This window comes from Penicillium waksmanii (assembly GCF_028829765.1).
Source record: "Penicillium waksmanii strain IBT 27052 chromosome Unknown utg000007l:1.0-4314555.0:1.0-4317578.0, whole genome shotgun sequence".
In the NCBI taxonomy this organism is placed as follows: Eukaryota; Fungi; Ascomycota; class Eurotiomycetes; order Eurotiales; family Aspergillaceae; genus Penicillium; species Penicillium waksmanii.
Window position 1 is genome coordinate 468,921 of NW_026643253.1, and position 19,361 is coordinate 488,281.

A 19,361-nucleotide genomic window follows, 5' to 3' on the forward strand; every position below is an offset into this window, starting at 1 on the left:
CGAAGGTCAGTGCAACTCGGTCAGCTGACTACAACAAGTAAAAGTAGTCCCCTGAGGTAAAGTAGAATAAAAGAAAATAATGATAATGATAATGATCATTCTAATTAAAATGGTAATAAATATTTATTACTACAGCCACTACTCCTGCACAGCCGTTGTACTAGTACAACCTGCATTAAGCTATCTATAATCTCCATACAGCCATACTACTACAAGGAGATAGAAAAAAATCAAAGTAAACAAAATCGATACTCTCACTCTTTCTGTCGCTGAGCTTTTGAATATATGAGGAATCTTAACTTCCAAGTTGGTTATTGGTGGAGATCTAGGCTAACGGTAATACTGCCCCTTGGGAACCTGGTCCCTGTTGAGCTAGCATAAGACTGGGATTTTACATATTATCACTGCCGATTATTCGGAAATGGCAGTATCGTTGAGCATTATCATCAATCTCATTCTCGGCAGTTGATTGATCCTCACTCATCCTGACAAGTAACCCTTTAACATCATATATGTACTAAAGTAGAATTGAATGGAGTCGTGGGACTCGGGGAAATTAGCAAAATTTGATGGTCTGCCACCTGGGCAGTTGGTACATAACCCTGTAGTATCTAGTGCCCAAGTAACTATCTGCACGCACACATTTAACATGCACTCATGACTGCACAGCAACCGACAAACCAATCCCTCCCACCCGGGTCAACCCTCCGGCCTTTGGACAAAAAAAACATATCCCTTGTACAACCTTGGAACGTATTCCAATATTCAAGTTTGAAATATCATTCTGATCTCTTCTCCGGTTCCGGAAGTAGCCACCAGGCTCCCCCCCATGCAAATAAAGAGCCCGATGCAGATCGGATGTAATACAAATGTGCCAGCGCGTTGCGCAATCATCCCGGTCATGAACGGAGCTATAGCACCACCGGAACTTCCGACAGATCCAATGAGCGACAGCGACGAGATTAACATTTTGCGAGGTATGAGACGTTGGAAAATATGCGTCGCACACGGATAGACAGGACCCAGGAGTAAACCGGAAAAGGCCACGGCGACCGAGTTACCTACTATTGATGGCACAAACCAAATGAGAAGTTCGAGAACCAAAGCCTGCCGAGATATTAGCGATATGGGTTATAGGAGAAAAATGAGAGGATCATGATGGAATACTAGTACTAGTATCAACATACTCCAGCAGTGACGATAAATATAAATAGCCGTTCCCCAACTCGATGGCCTACAAATGATAGCGTGAAGCGACCTATTTCAAAATAAGTGGTGATCAGTTCCTCGGACCCTGCAAACTTACCAAGTGTTATGCCACCCCAGAAGCCAGCTGTGACGAATCCAACTTTACTTGGATCACCGTGGCGGAATTGTACGAGGAAGGAGATAACCCAGCCAGAGATCGCAACCTCGGCACCTTGATACGCAAAAATAAAGCATGCGCCTAGAATTGTTGGCCTGTTTGAGACGAGTACCTTGAAAGATTGCCATTTTCTTTGACTAAACCGACGAGTTGCCGACTCATGATGACCATCATTAAACTGGTCATCAGTCGCTGATGAAAAATCTGAACCTGATTTAAGTTCGTAGTTCCAAAAGGCCCAGGCGCAGAAGACGAGATTGAACGCCGCAAGTCCTAATTCAATAACGTAGAATCGCGACCATAACCTTCCTGAGGATATGAATGTGGTCGCAACCAAAGGACCACTGATGCCACCGATTCCATATGAGCCCTGGTAGGCCCCGAGAACTCCTGTATTGCTTGCTAAATTTGAGCAGAAGACTTGGCCGATCGCAAGATTTATCGCCGCACCAACGCCGAGAAAGAAGAATCTGGACTCGAAATTAGCGACACTGTAAATATGAGGAGGAGACTTTCTCACGATGCAGCCACGGCAGGAAACGGCGGGGTGATAACAATGACCGCGTATCCCAGAATCAACAAGGCTTCAGCGATAATCAAAACTTTCGCACTTCCGGTTTTCTGAGACAAAGTGCCGATGAAGAACGCAGCCGCGATAAAACCGAGTGCATTACATACAAAAATAACAGAGACGGTGCCATAGTCGATATTATAGTCTCTATGTAATATTTAGTAGTATCACAGGCGTCAACGATCTGATCATCATACTTTTCAATGCTAGCAATTAGTGCTCCAGGGGCAGAGTCGCTCATTCCACCTGCAAATGCAGTGGAGCAAGCTGCTAGCAATCTGAATCTGTTCTTATATGGGTTCCAAACACTTTGGGTTTGTTCTGAAGGTCGGTCGGGTGTTGGGAAACTAATAGTTTCATCATTGGGTGAACACTTGTCTTCGTTAGGCTGTATAACGTCAGACTGTATATCGTCGCCCCTGGTATCCAGGATTTGAACTTCGTTAGACCCAGTATGCATTTCAAGGTCTACTGTGGGGTTAGGAATGCGTGGTTGGTTGGAGAGAGGAAAGGAAACCTCGTCGGGCTGGATTGTTGAGAACATGACATAAGGTAGAAGAACTTTGAGAATCCCAATGCCTTTCTCTATCATTACCTGTCAGAAAAGGGCACTCGTGTAATTCCTCATCGATGCACAGGGCGGGGAAACGAAACTAAACTCAACGTGGTTACCCCGCAACGAGTCGTCTCAGCTGGCCTGTCAAAAAGTACACTTATAATAGACAGAAGAATAAAGGTAGACGGAATAGAAGATAGGTAGAGCATTTTCTTTGGTGGTATAGAGAGAGCTGATATAAGTGAAACCTGAACAACCCTACAACTTGAAGGCGCAGAAAGCAGAAAATCATCCCGAGGTCCATCACGGTCGAAACACATTGTAAGTCCCAGTGGTCCAAGGAAGGTGGAATTAGAGATTCCACAACATATTTTCAATACTCCCCGGCTAATTCCCTGATTCCTTCTTCAATTATCCGCTTTGGCGCCCAGACGATCCATTCAAAATCTTGAGAAAGCGCAGCCTCCGGGCCATCATCATACACCATGACTTCTTTGAAAGGGAGTCTGCCAGGATGAAGTGGTGTAGTTAGTACTTCACCCCGGAGGATACGAATCATAAACGTTTGGATTGAGAGTAGGAATTGCACAGCATCTGGGGAGGTAGTCGTCACATGGGAGCCAGATATAGCTACGCGTGGGGGTGCCCCGAGCTCCGTGTGTTGACCTGCCAATCGAGTGTTTTCCTGTTGAACAAATTCCAAAACTTTGTTCAAACTCCTCCACCAAGTCATTAAATGACTTCTCTCCTCAAAGAGAATTGGTGCCCGGATCGTCTTTTCCACTTCGCACTTTTTCGTGTCCGTAGAAGAAGCCTCATAGAAGCTGTCCCCAACGCAAATTAGATGAGAATCTTTATCGTACCAGGTAAGAGAGTCAGGAGTGTGCCCCGGTGTGTGAATTATTGTAATCCCAGTGGGTATTTTCACAGTCGTGCTAGGGGAGTATACGACATCCTGGTAATCGGACGCCCACATTCCGATAGAGTAATATGGGCACTCTATAGCGCCGAATTTTTCAGCAAGCGAGTGACAACATATACGCTTCCAAGGACTAAGATGATTCGTGCTGTGTGCTGAGGAAAGGACTGTAGTTTGCGGCCCTTTTCTCTGGTCAACGTTCCGGTGTTGCGGGTCCGAGTCGGTAGGTGGTAGCAGACCAAGACCCAGAATATGGTCGAAATGACAGTGGGTGGTGATAACAAGGTATGGTAGCCGGCCACCCGGATTGATCGTTTGTCTGAGTGTTGTATAGATATTCCAATGCATAGGTGTTTCAGGGTCTCCTGAGACACCATAATCGGGATTCTTGATAGACGTTGCGCAACCAGCATCACTGAGAACTATAACCGAATTTTTGGAGCTGCCGCAGTCATTAGCTTCAATTTTTCTCTCTTTTTCTTTCGACTTTGGAGGCAGCAGCATACCCATCACTGTTTCGAGCTGAGCATATCTTTGCGAAGATGTTTGGGAATTGGCGGTAGCTGTCGTGCTCTCGGAAAACATAGATTGATTCATTCAAACGTCTCACGTGGAATGGGCACGATGCTGGAACATCGAGATTATATTCGGGCATTGCGAAGATCGAGAAGGGTAGGGGTGCGTAGTGGTGAAGAGAGAGGGGCTGAGAAGGGAGTACGGACTACTAACTACATGACTAACAATTTCAATGTTTGGAGAGTAAATTCATGCCTCAGGCATCAGCGTATCCCATATCGCCGTTCTTCCCTACTGCCCGGCTTCCTTTTCATGATATCTACTAATATATGGACAGTACGTTATTGTTCTTCTTTTCACCGGACATACTTGAAGAACCTCATCTTGTTTATTCTTGTTGGATAAAGACGCAACTGGGGAATTCCAGCAATTCCTACTTCAAGGGGGCGAGGCCTGAATCTGGCCGGATTTAGGACCGCATAATCAACTTCTAACTACTACTACTACTTGAATGCTTATTTTCGTCGAGATGTATGGGGCATATGTACTTATAAGACAGTGCACTACCTGATCCTTTGAGTGTTGTTAATTCCCGATATCCTTCAAGGACAATATAAACATGTTCTCTGTCTCCATCTGACAATTTAAAACCACATAGCTTAACTTGTCTCTTCCGTACGCTCCTCATGGTGATGACTGTCCGATCCCTTCTGTTCAACAATCTCCATGAAGGTCACTGTCGGTTTCCAGCCAACGGAATTGCGCGCACTACTGACTTCAGAGTACAGCTCATCCACTTGCTCTAGAGTAAGTCCCTTGGTCTCGTAGATCATGAAGTAAACGAAACCAATACAGAGGAAGCAGCATCCGAACCAAATGAAGAAAATCTTTGACTGCAGATTGGCATTCCCGGGGCCGTAGTTTACTAGGTACGGGGTAGAATAGGCGATAGCCCAGTTCAATAACCAATTCGTGGCGGTGGTTATGGAAAGTGATTTGGCTCGAACCTTCAAAGGGAAGATTTCGCCAGTAACAACCCTATATTCTCAGGTTAGCTATTGTTCGTGGCAAATGAATTATGACTTGCTTACCAAGCGATAGGTCCCCATGATGCAGCAAAGAAGAAAATAAAAATACAGATGAAGGCAATTGCGCCTTTCTGTGCCGCATCGTTGAGCACAATAATGTTGCCAGCGGCATCCTGGGTGGTGGTCGTTGTTCCAAGTACAGCGACGAGCAGCTGCGAAACACACATGCCAATGGCACCTAATAGCAGAACTGGTCGTCGGCCCCATTTATCAATAGCGTAAAGACCAGGGACAGTTGAAACCACGTTGACACAGTTGGTAATCAAGCTGATGACGAACTCGTTCTTGAATCCGGAGTTCTTGAAGAACTGTGTGCCGTAGTAGAAGATGAAATTAATGCCAGTCAGCTGCTGCAGAGCTTGAAGACCGCAACCGGTGAGCAACCGCTTTCCAAGATTGCCTTTAAAACATTCGAGATAACTGGCCTGGCCTAGTCTCATCTCGTATTTATGGTTGGCTTGGATCTCAGCAAGCTCCTCTCTAATTTCAGGATGATCCTCCGGGAGACGGCGAAGTTTTGCAAGATTCTTAACGGCCCTTTCATAGTTGTCCTTTTTAATCAAGTAGCGAGGGGTCTCGGGAAGAATTAGCATTCCGATGATCAAGACGATAGCCCAAGCAAACTGGATTGCAATCGGGATACGGTAGGATCCTGTATCATTCCGTCCGTGAGTCGAATTATTGACCACGGAAGCCAGCAGCAGACCAATGGTAATGGCCAGCTGGTAAGAGCCGACAATGAATCCTCGAATCCATTTCGGTGCGGTCTCGGACTGGTATAGCGGAACTGTAAAATTAATACCAGTCAGTGAAAAGCGATTCGCGAGAAGGCGTAAACAACATACTCAATGCCGAAATCAAGCCAACGCCAAATCCAGCAAAGAATCTACCTGCCAGAAACAGCGGAATTCCGGTAGCAATTGTCTGTAATATGACACCAAAAATAAAAACCCAGCTAGACGCAATTAAACCCCACCGACGACCGATAGAGTCTCCCAGAGGAGCGGCGCCGAGAGAACCAAAAAATGTTCCGGCCGAGAGAATGGATACTATGGCAGACGACTGGCTAGAAGTAATATTGAGATGGCCGGTAGCATCCCGATAGCCTGTAGAGAAAAGATCCTGCCAGTAAGGCATGGCAAGAATGCCACTGATGGTGCCTGTATCATATCTTGGTGAAGATACAAGTCAGATGTAATCAATAACCGTGGTAGTTTGAGAAGCTTACCCAAACAAAACACCACCAAAGGCGACGAAGCCCGAGATGGCAATGGCTGGCCATGATGCGCCAGCCGTACTCTGAGGGTTCTTGAGTAAAATACCCATGGAGTCAGTGGAAGAGTAGAGTAAGTTGGAAAATTGTAGAACACAAAGTGGATGAAGGTGAAAAAGCAGGACTCCGAGGGGAGGCGTATCTGCGTCTTATACTTCCCGATTAAGTGAGAGCGATACATTAACATCGAACAAACGAACAAATGTATGAGCAGCTAAGATTATTTTTTCGGACCGGGCGTCAGCATTAGCGCCAATGGCGAAGAAGTCAGACTAAACGATTATGTTGTATATCTGCGAGATATCGCCGAACACGACCATCGGGCGTTCAATCGGTCCTGAAAGAGTTTCTGTATGGGAGTCCGAGCCAAGTCGGACCAGCCACCGGACCAGCCACGTCCTACTCAGTACAACCGAACGTGAAAGGTAGAACATTCTAAGACACAACTGGCTAACCCCGGGGCTTTCCATCCACAGCTAGTTCCAGGGTCCAAAAGTATAGAAATGTGGAGATGCGGGGTGGTGGATCCAATCGACGCCAGCTAATCGTCTGGAGTGCCATAAGCACTGAATCAGCGAGAAGTTTGAGAGAACGACCACATGATTGTTCCAGACCGAGTGGTGCAAAGTACGAGATCACGACCTTGAGCGCATCGGGTTGCCGGTGAAAAGCTCTGCGTATTGTTAAGGCCAAGCGGCCTCGGGTATCCGGGTTGCCGCAACCCGCACCCTTTGTCACTAACTAGTAGTTAGTAGGAGCTCCCCTCCTCCACATCCATATATCAACATGTTTTCCTCCTATCTCATCTCCCTATTGCCAGTCATCTCTACTCGTCACGTATTATGCGTGACTCGGGTATATATTGGAGGTGAAGCCCCTTAGCTTCACACAAGCCTCCACGTTAACAAACGCGGGGTTTTTGACGCTTAGAAAGATCACCCGAAGCTGTCCCGAGATATGCCCGTACTTAGCGAATATCTAGCAGTTCGATTGGAACGATCAAGTACCTAGTACCGATTAATAATCGAGTTATTTCGATGACAAGATGCAACGTTAACACCCGTCGAGATATACATGGTTATGCAGAGAAGGCGTGAGAATCCACAAAGTATCTTTTCCAGTGTAGATGACGAGAACTAGCCCCTTTTGAGTCGTACGCTCCGAAGAAACTCCTGATTCCCAGGGCTCCGAGATTAATCCTTTTGACATGTCAGTATCATCCCCGCCATTCGACATTTTTTGGGTATTTGGATTTGAGTTTCTCCGAAGAAGGCCCAGAGCGACGGCCTCCGTGCGTCACGTAGCTGAACCTCCGCTCGATGTACCAAGATGTTGACGACCTCCAACGCATGAACAAACATCGATTTTCTCCAGGTGTGTTCCCCGTGGGGAATGGGGAATCTGGAGAATATTCGGTGCCTGGGGCCTGGAGCGATAGGCTCATATAAACATACCCGTGTCGTCCTGCAATCTTCGGTGTTTATATTCAATCCATAGTGAATCCTCAGCTGCTGCACAATGATTTCTCTCCCCATCGCCCTTGGGGTCGGTCTTTTGGCGACCATCGCAAATGCATTCACTTACGACCAGCCCTACCGTGGCCAATACCATTTCTCGCCCAAGGAACATTGGATGAATGACCCCAATGGACTCTTATATTATGATGGGACCTACCATTTGTTCTTTCAGTACAACCCCGGAGGTATTCAGTGGGGTAACATGTCCTGGGGCCACGCCACCAGCAAGGATCTCACCCACTGGGAGGAGCAGTCCATTGCCCTCCTCGCTCGGGGATATGGTGGCAACGTCACCGAGATGTACTTCAGTGGAAGCGCGGTCGTTGATGTGGATAACACCAGTGGCTTTGGAAAAGATGGCAAGGTCCCTATGGTTGCCATGTACACTTCGAACGTAAGTGCATCATATCAGAAAATGATTAACTAGAGTGGGAGTGGAAAAATTACTGATTCACTTTCTCTTTACAGTACCCTATTGCGCAGACCCTGCCAAGTGGAAAGTACATTCAGGAGAATCAACAGGCCCAGTCCATTGCCTACAGTCTTGACCATGGTATGACCTGGACCACGTACGATGCCGCCAACCCAGTAATCTATCAACCTCCAGCCCCATACCAGGATCAGTACCAAAACTTCCGTGATCCCTTCGTGTTCTGGCATGAAGAGTCCCAAAAATGGGTCGTCGTGACTACTCTGGCCGCATTACACAAGCTCGCAATTTACACTTCTGACAACCTCAAGGACTGGAAGCTGGCGAGTGAATTCGGTCCTTACAACGCGCAAGGCGGCGTTTGGGAGTGTCCTGGACTTTTCCAGCTTCCCCTCGATGGAGGGAAATCTACGAAATGGGTCATCACGAGCGGAATTAACCCCGGCGGTCCCCGGGCACTGTTGGTTCTGGAACCCAGTACTTCGTGGGCGAATTTGACGGGATCACCTTCACGCCTGACGACTATAGTGTGTATCCCGGAAATGCCACTGCCAACTGGATGGACTGGGGCCCAGACTACTATGCGTCGGCTGGCTATAATGGCCTCGCTGCTGACGACTACGTCCAAATCGGATGGATGAACAATTGGCAGTATGGAACGAACATTCCCACCAGCCCCTGGCGCAGCTCTATGTCTATTCCTCGACACCTGTCCCTCAAGACCATCGGTGCTAAAGCCCTTCTCATTCAGCAGCCTCAGGAAGCCTGGTCCTCTATTGTGAAGAAGCATCCAGCCTACTCACACTCATACAACAGTATCCCACAAGGCTCCGTTAAAGTGGGCACTACTGGAGAGACGATAAAGCTCGACTTGAGCTTCTCTGCTGCTTCGACGGCTTCAAAGTTTGCCATTGCCGTTCGAGCCTCCGCAGACTTCACCGAGCAGACGCTTGTCGGCTACGACTTTGTTAATAAGGAGGTCTTCATTGATCGCACCAAGTCTGGAGATGTGTCATTTGACACGACTTTCGCGAGCGTCTACCGCGGGCCCCTCACGCCTAATAATAATGGCATGGTCAAACTGACCGTCTTCGTTGATCGGTCTAGTGTGGAAGTCTTCGGCGGTCAGGGTGAGACTACCTTGACGGCTCAAATATTTCCAAGCAGCGACGCGCTTCACGCCCGGCTGGTATCAACTGGTGGAGCTACTAAAAGGGTTGATCTCAAAGTCTATAATGTCGCCTCGACTTGGATCTAGTAGCACTGAGATTTTGGGACATCGTAATTTGTCAAAAGGAACCTATGATATACTTCGAAAGTTGAGATTGATACTTAGTCAGAAATGACAATAAACCTCTCTGATTGCTATCCCCATTGATTACCACAGTGACAAGAAGAAAATAACCCACTTTTCCAAGATTTGTGTAGGCATCGAACGCGAACGCGATCGTGCTGAGTCTCACAACAAAGGTACCACCTACTAGCTCCGGGAGATCAGGCGATCGGAAGGTTTAAGCGTGTCGAACAGACTTCCATCAGTCATCATCTGTCTTATCTTTTAAATGGTCGGCTTTCATTGCTTGCTCGATTCTATTTGTTGGCGGCTTCGCTGCCTTCAAGGTTCACCTGTTATCAGCATGCTGCAGATCAACTTCAAAGCCATGTATGTTGCAGATGGAACCGCTACGATTGCGATGAAGAGTATGATATGAACGCCTTGATGCTAGAGTATATCGTGCATTTTGTCCAAATGAAGGCCTGCACCCCATTCTGTCTTCTATGCATCTTTAAGGTTGCTCGTAGACCCAAGCATTTGTTCCCTCCGTAGCACAGTTTTGCGTCCCTCCTTTGTATTAGCAACACAGAGCCAATATACCGTGCATTCCCGAGAAATTGAGTAGAGAATTCACTGTAATAAATAAGGCATCGATTCGCTTTATCAAGGGTGGATATTGGTTTTCTAATTCGAATATCAACTAATCTGTAAATTTGTTGGAATCTGTGGAGCTTTGTTTTGTCATCTTTCGTATTCAGTAATTTGATTTTAATAGACGGTAGAGCTATCTCATTCATGAATGTCCCCTAGGCCCACAGCTGTTCCGACATAAGGGGAATGATTCTGTTTAGTAATCAAGACCGACCCATCGATCCGTCAGCGGTAAAATGATTACAATCGCATTCCAAAGTACACAACACGATTATATCGAGCAGAAATTTGATTAATAATCTGGTATATATCAAGGCCCTACCAAGTTTAGCTATAGAGCTCCAGATCACTTGGCTGAATGCATCAAGCTCCGAACCTTGGAATTCAGAGAAACATACGAAGCGTTGGTTTCATGAAAATGCTGTCGGCATTAACTATGCCACATGCAGTAACACCCTCAGTAATTATGTTTCAGCACCACCTGGGCACAAATGGTTGCATAGACATCTCCTTCTTGGGGGCAGACTTCAATCATCTCATTTCACCGCCTATTATTCATGGTGTTGTCTATTGTAATTACAATATTGTCGATAGTTGTGTCTTCCGCTAATTTTAGAAACAACCAGAACAACCCTTATAGAAGTTGAATTATCCTGTACACACTGACGAACATAGAGCTGGTCTCCTAATACTTCTATTAAACTACACTGCTTTCATTCAGGTATGATTCTGTGTCACATGTGCTTAAATAGCCGCGCATCTGTCTACGGGGAACTTGTTTGAGGTTTGGATGTTTTCACCTCCGGCTGAGAACTGAAAGGTTTGCCCAGGTGTTTCAAGGCAAACCTGTAACGTTTCATGGTAGTGACAGATCTTTGTGGGTGTCAATCCAGCACTAGGTTTAGGAGTTTAACATAAATGCTTGAGTGCATATTGGATTAACAGAACAATGCTGTCAGAACCAGGTATCGCAGAACCCTAATACTAGCTTCTGGACCGAAGCGTAAACAGTGTCTGAAGCGGACGTTGAGAAGCCATTGGAGTGATCTACCAAGGTGGAACCACCAAGTCTTGATACCGCATTCAACTGGTCGATATCATTCGGCATGATCAATAATCACTCCTCAAGTCAGGTTTTGGCCTTGGCCGCCTGTCGTTGGAAAGCTGGAGAACGGAAAGGTGGAGAACAGAAAAGCAAATAAGAAAGCCCATCAATATGATTGATCTATCAATCCCACCGGAGAGGGCTTCTCTCCATATATACCAGGAGATGCAACTTTCTCAGCTGCGGTCTAACTGTACGATGGCATTATACATCCCCTGGTATCGTGTGACACGTGTTGTCCAAACGTCTTTGGCAATCGCCTTTTTTTTACTTCAGCGTACAGTTTGTCAACCTCCTAAATTTACTACTGAAATTGAGATAATTCTTAGTTTTAACAGTGCTGTGCAACTTATCATTCACCATTCCCACGTTGTATACTTTTGGTGTTGCAATTTGGACCTCCAGTCTTGCAGCCCCTTACCTTGCTCTGGCCCCAGTTCACTTTCCTCAATTTGAGCGTCAATTTGCGATTCCGACAGTCGAGGTCCTTTCAACATCTCTTTGGCTGACAGTGCTTCTTTTGCAAGCCTATGCTCTCTCGTCGCCAGCCAAATATAATTCAAACGACCTAGTTTCAACTCAGTGCTTTATTACATTGGCAACGATCGAATGGTATGTGCGGGAAGATAGTATCATGATCGATGTCAATTCACTTTCCAACTTGATTCATTTGCTTGAACATTAATTACTTACATAATGGTATTTAGCGCACTATTCTTTCTTACGACTTATAACTCACTCGTCGTTGCTGTACGGAGAAATTATATCGTTGATTACTTCGCCATCTCACCATACTATTAAATCCTGGCGTGATCAGATATTATCGAGCTCCGTTGTCTTTGATGCAATTCAACTTAGTTGCCGTTCAGCGTCGGCACACTGGAGCTGCTTTGGGCAAGATCATGGATGCATGAAAGATAATCACTTCATTGAAACTCATACGAAGATCTATGGAGGCCAATATTCCGTGTCCAGTGCGAGGTCTGTATGGGATAATTGAAGAGAGACTACCTGCGTCATGATGCAAATCGATATGGTCTCAATTTCCGTAACAATAATGAATATAAATTAATTCTGTTGGTACGTAAGCACATATGACTAGCTAGTATCGCTCACCCAGCTCAGTAATTTGAAGAGTAGCTAAAGCCCTCCAATTTGAATAACCCACAGGCTCAGTGGACCATTCAGAGGTTATTGTTATGCATTGACATGAGCCCCCGACATACAATCCCCACTCAGGTATATTTTCACACTTAGCACTTCGATTTTTAACTGACAGCCTTGGCTGTATTTAGCCCCACTGGCTGTGAATATATACAACTTCTGATAAAAAGGCTATTTCTGGCTCTAATTGATCGCATGTTACTTGAAATACACGCACAAGAAGTATTTGGGTCCCGGCATCATCGGTATAGGGGTTCAAATTTAGTGATTATTAAACATTTTCGCTTACCCAGGATGATTAATAAGTCCATCACTGCCTCCTTAATGGACTATACCTTCAGCGGCCTGCTATGAACGTCTGGGTGAGTTGGTGTCATTCAAATTTTAATCTTCATCCCAGTTGCATGGAAAAATTGTGAACGCGACGAGTCGGCAAAGAGGACGTCCTCGGACAAATGCGAATATAGAAGAATCCCAAGATGTCAGTAGGACTCCATTACCGAATTTACGCAGTACTTATTTCATTTAGCGACGCCGCAAGCAGTTGCGTTCTGCGCAGCAGACGTATCGCAAGCGGAAAGATAAAACCATCGATACACTGCGTAGTCGTGTGTACCAGCTGGAAGATGGCGTTGAGCAGATCGGCCACTCATTTCTAGCTTTCAGCAGTCTCCTCTTGAAAATGGACATCGCGAAACGTGACTCTCGTGTCACGTTGAGCCTCCGAGAACTAGTTCAGCAATGCCTGGCACTTGCCAAGACATGTGACGAGCTCGAGGAACGTGCTCACCTCAACCCTGCTCTCACCAAGAACGCTATGGGAAGAAATTCTATGCAAAGTGACGACTGCGTGAAAGCCCTGGAGATTGATGGAAACACTGCTACGCGACACCAGAGCCCTATGAAACAGTCCAAAACACAATTACTAAATGAACAACAATCGTTATCACCATTTCAATCAACGTGTTCATTCAACACGGCTATGGCGACCACCATCTCTCACTCTTACGCTGCAATACCCTGTTCACCCGACCCTATGCCAAGCTCGTTACTCACAAGCATAGGGAACGGAGAAATCTAGAACATTTTCACACTTTCTAATTAGAGTGTGCTGTCAAAGTGGATACCAACTGCTTGTCAACGCTCCAAACAACAGGAAGGTTCAAGAAATCTTTGGAACTTTCCTCTCTTCAACGGAGCGAAACGCCTTCATTTCAGCTTTTTGTCAAGGACTTCAAGATCAAAACGGCGACTTGGTTAATCAAATGGCTACCGTTTTGGCCCCTCTACAGTTGAGAGGAAGTAACTATACTTCCGAAGAACTCACAGCGTTCTATGCAGGGTCGAACTCTGCGGCTATGATGCAGCTGGATGGATTGATGGATGCCAATGATGTGCAGGACATGCTCTTTAAGAGGGGATTCTACATCAAAGAATTTGCTCCGTCGTTATCTAGGTCGAGCCTCAACTCGACGCTCGACGTAGCTACTTTTGCCGAATGTGAGTTGCTTGTTACACGAAATACTTGGAAATTTACTAATATTGGGATGAACGATAAAGTACTCGCCATTCGATGTATCTGTATTGGATCTGGGCCTGTGTTTAAAAGGCGGAACGTTGAGAGATCATTGCGCCTCGCAATGTGTGATGATCCCATCCAAGTTGTCTCCGATTCTTTTCTGCCGGATCTCGATGGTATTTGACTTCGGTATCAGTGGTTATCGTGTCCATTTGTCCGGGGATGTACCGGCTACGTCAGAACTCACGAGCCTGGGTCAGCTTTTTTTAGATAACCGACCGTATTGGATGACGATTCTATGGCGTTTTCTGCTCAAGCTTCTAAAATGCGAACAGTAATTTCGCCATCGGTTCAATTTGTCACATAGCAACTCGATGAGGTGATCTCATACAAGCCCAATATGTTTTTCATTCTGTTCGTTTTTTAAAATTTTGTGCTGTGAAAATGGAACTTGAAGAGCTGAACATTAGCTATCTGGACAGCACTAGTACTGTATCTCTATAATTTCAACCCAATCTATACTACTAGTAGCCACTTAAACACTGCAGTGCCAAACGATTATCAACAACCTGGGCATTCGGACCTGGGCAAAAGCCAAATAAGGGCAATCTGGAGAACCGAAAAGATATAGAGAATGTTATTCCCCGCTTAATCCTCGGCCTTTTTCGTAGCCTTAGTACGAAGCTTCATCATGAGGAACACGAGCCCATAGATGCCGACAACAAACACAACGACAATCCCCACATTTCTCCATCCGTAGTATTCTTCTTTCAAGTTTAGCGTACGGAGGTAATCCCCACCGGTAGTATACTGGCAAACGCGGCATCCGAGAGTATCATCTGGGTTCAAAAGATTCGTACCTATTCCCATGCCACGTTGGTAAGCGTTGAGATATTCACCACAAGTTTGGTTAGGAGCCGGATCAAACACAGCTAGCTCCTCGGCCTTGCAGTGCACGGGCTTATCCCAAGTGGTGAACACCAATAGGGAACTCATGAGGTAGTTGAAGGGGTCGAGGTAGTACATCCTAAAAAAAGGGCGTCAGAATCTGCTTAACTGCATCACCGAGGGCCATGCCTTACCAGTATCGCCAAAATGTCACAATTTGGCTATATGGAATCATCACGCCGCAGAAAGAGACGAGAGTGGTGATTACTAGCGGGTTGACCAGAGACGCAAACACGGCATTTGGCGTGTAGGCGGCAATCATCTGTCCAATGGCGGTGTAAAGACACTCGTACATTACCTGGGATTTTGTTAGCTGTTGCACGCAAAGAATAACGAGAGGTTAATGGGCGGGCTTACTGCAACGAAAAAGACGCTGCCGGCGTGCTCAGCAGAAGTGGGAAGGCCACTGGTAAAATACCAGCAAACATAATACAGCAGCGCACACACAATCAAGTAAGGAAACTCCGAAACAATAAGACCTGTCACGAAGGGAGCCCAGTGGTACATCTTGCTTTTCTTCTCTCGCGCCTCGAAAATGTCTCGGCGGTCAATAAAGAGCGGCTGCAGTTGAGAGATAACACCCGGCGCAACAAAGATGAAGTTGAACACAGTGAAGAGATTCTGCTGCAGATCCGTAAGTGAGTCTCCGATCTTCCAAAAGGTAAACCCGTTCAGTAGCGCTAGGCTGATATGCATCGCAAATTTGTTATTGAGATATTCGGTGTTCCGGAAAAGAGAGACATTCATGCGATGTGTGACAAGCTTGATTTGCGTCCAGAGCGAAGTGGCAAATTCGTGCGGATCGGTGTTTGCTGCTGTAGGTCGAGTTGCAGCTTCGGCGACCATGGTATCCAGTTCATTGGAGAGGTTGTCGTGCTCTGGGGAGTCTAACCAGACCTGGTTCCAATCAAGACTGTCCTTTGCCGACACCACATCAATGATGTATTCAGCCGGATTGACTTCAGATGGGCAAATTGCGCCATGGCGACTAAAGTATTCCTTGACGGTGTTTGCGTTTAGGCCAATATCCCCAAAGTATACAGTTTTTCCGCCAGCCGCCAGCAATAAAAGTTTATCAAATTGCGCAAATAAGAGTGCCGATGGTTGATGGATTGTGACGAGGATGGCCTGGCCTGCTTCTGCAAGTTTGCGAAGGAAGCGAACAGTATTATACGCAGCTTGGCCATCAAGCCCTGATGTAGGCTCATCAAGGAAGATTAGGATACTCGGCTTCGCCACAAGTTCAACACCAATTGTGAGACGCTTCCGTTGCTCCACTGAAAGACCAGCACCTGGTCTACCAATGAGGGTATGTTCCAGGTCGTTGAGTTCCAGAAGATCAACAATGGTATCGACGTATCGCAACTTTACTTCGGTGGGTGTGTCGCGAGGCTGGCGCAATAGTGCTGAGAATTCGAGAGCCTCACGCACAGTCGCATATGGCTCGTGGATATCAAGTTGTTCAACGTAACCAGCTGAACGTTGGAATGAAATGGGGAGCGGACGCCCATCCACTAAGACAGATCCGTGAATAGTGCCCGATGTTTTGCGTTGCGCGAGGACGTCCAGCAGGGTTGTCTTGCCAGCACCAGAGGAACCCATTAAAGCCCCAAGCATACCAGGTTTGACAAAACCTTGAACGTTATCCAGAAGGACGCGGTCACCATCGGGCGTTTTGACAGAATAGGTGAGGTTTTTCCAGGTGAATATGCTCTTGTTGCGGAGAAGGTCATTTCCGAGGCTGGCTCCCGGCTCATCAGACCCGGTGCTCACAGATTTCTCCGTGGGTTGCGCTTCCTCATCTTTGGGTTTCAAGAGATGATTTGATCTGTTCTGTAGCTCTCGCGGGATCAAGAGCTTGCGGCCTCCTTCACCAAGTAGCTTCCACCTGGAGGTAAAGAATATGGTCAGTGCGACAAAAAGCACCCACCAGGCACAGTTAATTCCAAAATTACGCCATATATGGCTGTGGCTAAATGACATGGCTGCGAGATATTCATCACCAGTCAAGCTCGTTGCACCAGGCATCGCACCGACTACACCGGCACAGGATTGCCCCCCTTCACCCATGTAGCCAGGACCGGTAGGAATAAGGTTAGGGCCGTAACACTGAATGACCTGATCATGGAATTCATTTCCAAGAAGAGCTTCAAATCCGTAGGCCATGGGATTTATCCAAAATATCCATACAAACCATGGATGCATCACAGGCTTGATAATCATATATCCCATATAGACAAAAAGCGCTACAATGGAAAGACCTGAGACTTTGGTAGCAGCGTCAAAGGTGGGGAATGCGGCACCAATCAGGCGAAATAAGGCTGTCATAGACAAAGCAGTCATGAAGTTGGTGACCAAATAGGTGAAGAATGCCGCCGCTGTGGCCTTGAGGCCGACCATGAAATAGAGGACGAGGCCAAAATGCGTAACCTGAATCAAGAGGATGGGAACGTCGGCAGCAATCTGGGCGATGCAGATGGCCGCTGGATGATACAATGCGAAAGCACGGTGCTTGGCGAGAATAGGTCGGCCTGTGAACGAGTCGGTAACTTCCGATAGGGCAAGGAGGGCATTGTACAGAATGGAGAAGAACAGGGCGCCGCCCTTGAGGAAAAGACCGACAGAATTATCCGGCGCTGAATAGAAGAGAGAACCGCCAAGGAGTGCCTGAATCACTGTGGCGCCTTGCTTCATGAGGAGAGTAGCCTTGTCACCCCACAACAACTGATACTGCCGGATTACAGCAGCGATGACTTGAGTGACGAAGCTGGTAGTGACGGGAGACTTATCGGACACGCCCCTGTGCTTCTCACGAGAAACCATTTCTCTAAATATGGTTGTGTTGTCGGCCGCTTCTCTGCTTGTAGGGTAACTCTGGGACTCCTCCAACATCCTGGGCTTGATTTGGGACTCTTCGTATGCAGCACGGATCTCGTTCGCAGTGTGTGGGAATTTGGCTTCATACCCAGGGGCAATTACGCGCTCAGTGGGAACTGTCACACCTGTCAAGAAATCACCCCGGTTGGAACCCGGATCCAGCATGAAACCTAGACCTTCCATAAAGGGAACAGCATCTTTTTGAGGCCCGTAGAATATTTGCTTTCCCTCATCGAGAAGCAGAACCTTATCGAAATGGTCGTAGATGCCGTTTCCTGCCTGATAGAGGGTGACGATTGTACTGAGCCCGAGGATATCGGTCATCACCCTGATTGCCTTGATCCATTCAAGTGCTGTACTGGCGTCAAGGCCTCTGGTCGAATTATCCCAGCAAAAGACGCTGGCACGCGTTGTGAGACACTCCAGAATTGAAACACGTTTTCTCTCTCCTCCCGACACACCCCGAATGAAGGCATCACCGACCTTTGTCCGTGCGGTATGAGAGATTCCAACTGAGCGCAGAAGGAAATCCTTATAGGACTGGGTGTATTCTTCATGACTCGCGATTCCTGGTGGCAGCTTATAGGGGGCCTTCATGCGAGCAGCAAAGTCAATCGTATCCTCAACGCTCAGGGTTGGAAAAAAGATCTCTTCCTCGGTGTTCATGACGATCTGGCCACGATACTGCTTGGCTTCGAGAGCAGACATGTTGCCATAGCTGACCTCTCCGGCGACTTCTTCGTAGCCGAGGCGGTTGTTTGAGAGCACGTTCAGGAGCGTAGTGCAACCCGCCCCAGGTCGCCCTAGAACGAGCAACATCTCCCCTGGCTTAACGCATCCGAACGAATTGTCAATGATGGTATTGGATTTGCTGCCTTTGTCACTCCGATGGAAATTGAAAAGCTGCGAGATGACGTTCTCATTGAACGTGGCATCGCCACCAACACCTGTGACTGTGAGATTGTCCCAGGCGACACCGAGCATTTTGGGCTTCTCTCCACTGGCTTCATCTCGTTCCTGGATCTGGCGCAATTCGGAAGCCATATGCCATGTCTTTTGAGCACGATAGACTGATGTATCTGCCATATCCTTCTTGGCATCCGGTGTTTTTAGACTGTCGTCGGAAATTGTGGACTCTGCATCCATGCTTGATGCACCAGAGGCCATATTGGGAGCAGTCGAAAGTCGTAAAGGTGTGGGTGTTGTGAATTATTCTGAAAGGCAATAAGTTGCGGGAGATAAGTCAATGTATATCAATTTGTGAACATAGTAACCGAAGTGGTTGGGAAAGACAGCATCTTACGTGCTAAATTCATTCCTGGCCGAGAGAATTCATTAGCGAGCCAAGACAAGCTTTTATGTTTGTTGTATAATCAAATTTCGGCCAATCACTCAACAACTCACCTCCTTCGGCGTGATTACCTACTTTGTTGTCTCATCTGGATGAGGAGGTATGTTCGGACGGAGCGATTATTAAACATTCGAGGCTCTAATTTGGCTAACTAAATAAAGTTAAAATGCGAGTACTATCAGTGGGGCTTTATTGCTAGAATAACGGAGTTGGGTGGATTTAAGTTTATTAATC

The 19,361-nt window shown here is 46.8% G+C and overlaps 6 protein-coding genes across 6 annotated transcripts; 2 read left to right on the forward strand and 4 right to left on the reverse strand.

The window, feature by feature from the left end:
• Positions 1–765: 765 nt before the first annotated feature.
• N7481_007022 (MFS general substrate transporter) lies at positions 766–2,481 on the reverse strand (the record flags this gene model as incomplete). Its single annotated transcript, XM_057266241.1, has 5 exons — positions 766–1,107; positions 1,188–1,234; positions 1,307–1,836; positions 1,887–2,084; positions 2,135–2,481. 5 exons carry the CDS (start codon positions 2,479–2,481, stop codon positions 766–768), a joined length of 1,464 nt encoding a protein of 487 aa, XP_057120442.1.
• Positions 2,482–2,866: 385 nt separating this feature from the next.
• Positions 2,867–3,997, reverse strand: N7481_007023 (MBL fold metallo-hydrolase; the record flags this gene model as incomplete). The annotated part of the gene is made up of 1 exon (XM_057266242.1): positions 2,867–3,997. One exon carries the CDS (start codon positions 3,995–3,997, stop codon positions 2,867–2,869), a length of 1,131 nt encoding a protein of 376 aa, XP_057120443.1.
• A 590-nt stretch (positions 3,998–4,587) lies between these two features.
• N7481_007024 (sugar porter family MFS transporter) lies at positions 4,588–6,342 on the reverse strand (the record flags this gene model as incomplete). The annotated part of the gene is made up of 4 exons (XM_057266243.1): positions 4,588–4,966; positions 5,020–5,803; positions 5,862–6,187; positions 6,245–6,342. The coding sequence occupies 4 exons, from the start codon at positions 6,340–6,342 to the stop codon at positions 4,588–4,590; spliced, it is 1,587 nt and encodes a 528-aa protein (XP_057120444.1).
• A 1,465-nt stretch (positions 6,343–7,807) lies between these two features.
• Positions 7,808–9,494, forward strand: N7481_007025 (glycoside hydrolase family 32 protein; the record flags this gene model as incomplete). The annotated part of the gene is given in 3 exon segments (XM_057266244.1): positions 7,808–8,200; positions 8,275–8,700; positions 8,715–9,494. 3 exon segments carry the CDS (start codon positions 7,808–7,810, stop codon positions 9,492–9,494), a joined length of 1,599 nt encoding a protein of 532 aa, XP_057120445.1.
• A 3,288-nt stretch (positions 9,495–12,782) lies between these two features.
• N7481_007026 (bZIP transcription factor) lies at positions 12,783–14,135 on the forward strand (the record flags this gene model as incomplete). Its single annotated transcript, XM_057266245.1, has 4 exons — positions 12,783–12,794; positions 12,833–12,913; positions 12,962–13,479; positions 13,538–14,135. The coding sequence occupies 4 exons, from the start codon at positions 12,783–12,785 to the stop codon at positions 14,133–14,135; spliced, it is 1,209 nt and encodes a 402-aa protein (XP_057120446.1).
• Positions 14,136–14,599: 464 nt separating this feature from the next.
• Positions 14,600–18,943, reverse strand: N7481_007027 (uncharacterized protein; the record flags this gene model as incomplete). Its single annotated transcript, XM_057266246.1, has 3 exons — positions 14,600–14,978; positions 15,034–15,197; positions 15,257–18,943. The coding sequence occupies 3 exons, from the start codon at positions 18,941–18,943 to the stop codon at positions 14,600–14,602; spliced, it is 4,230 nt and encodes a 1,409-aa protein (XP_057120447.1).
• Positions 18,944–19,361: the final 418 nt, after the last annotated feature.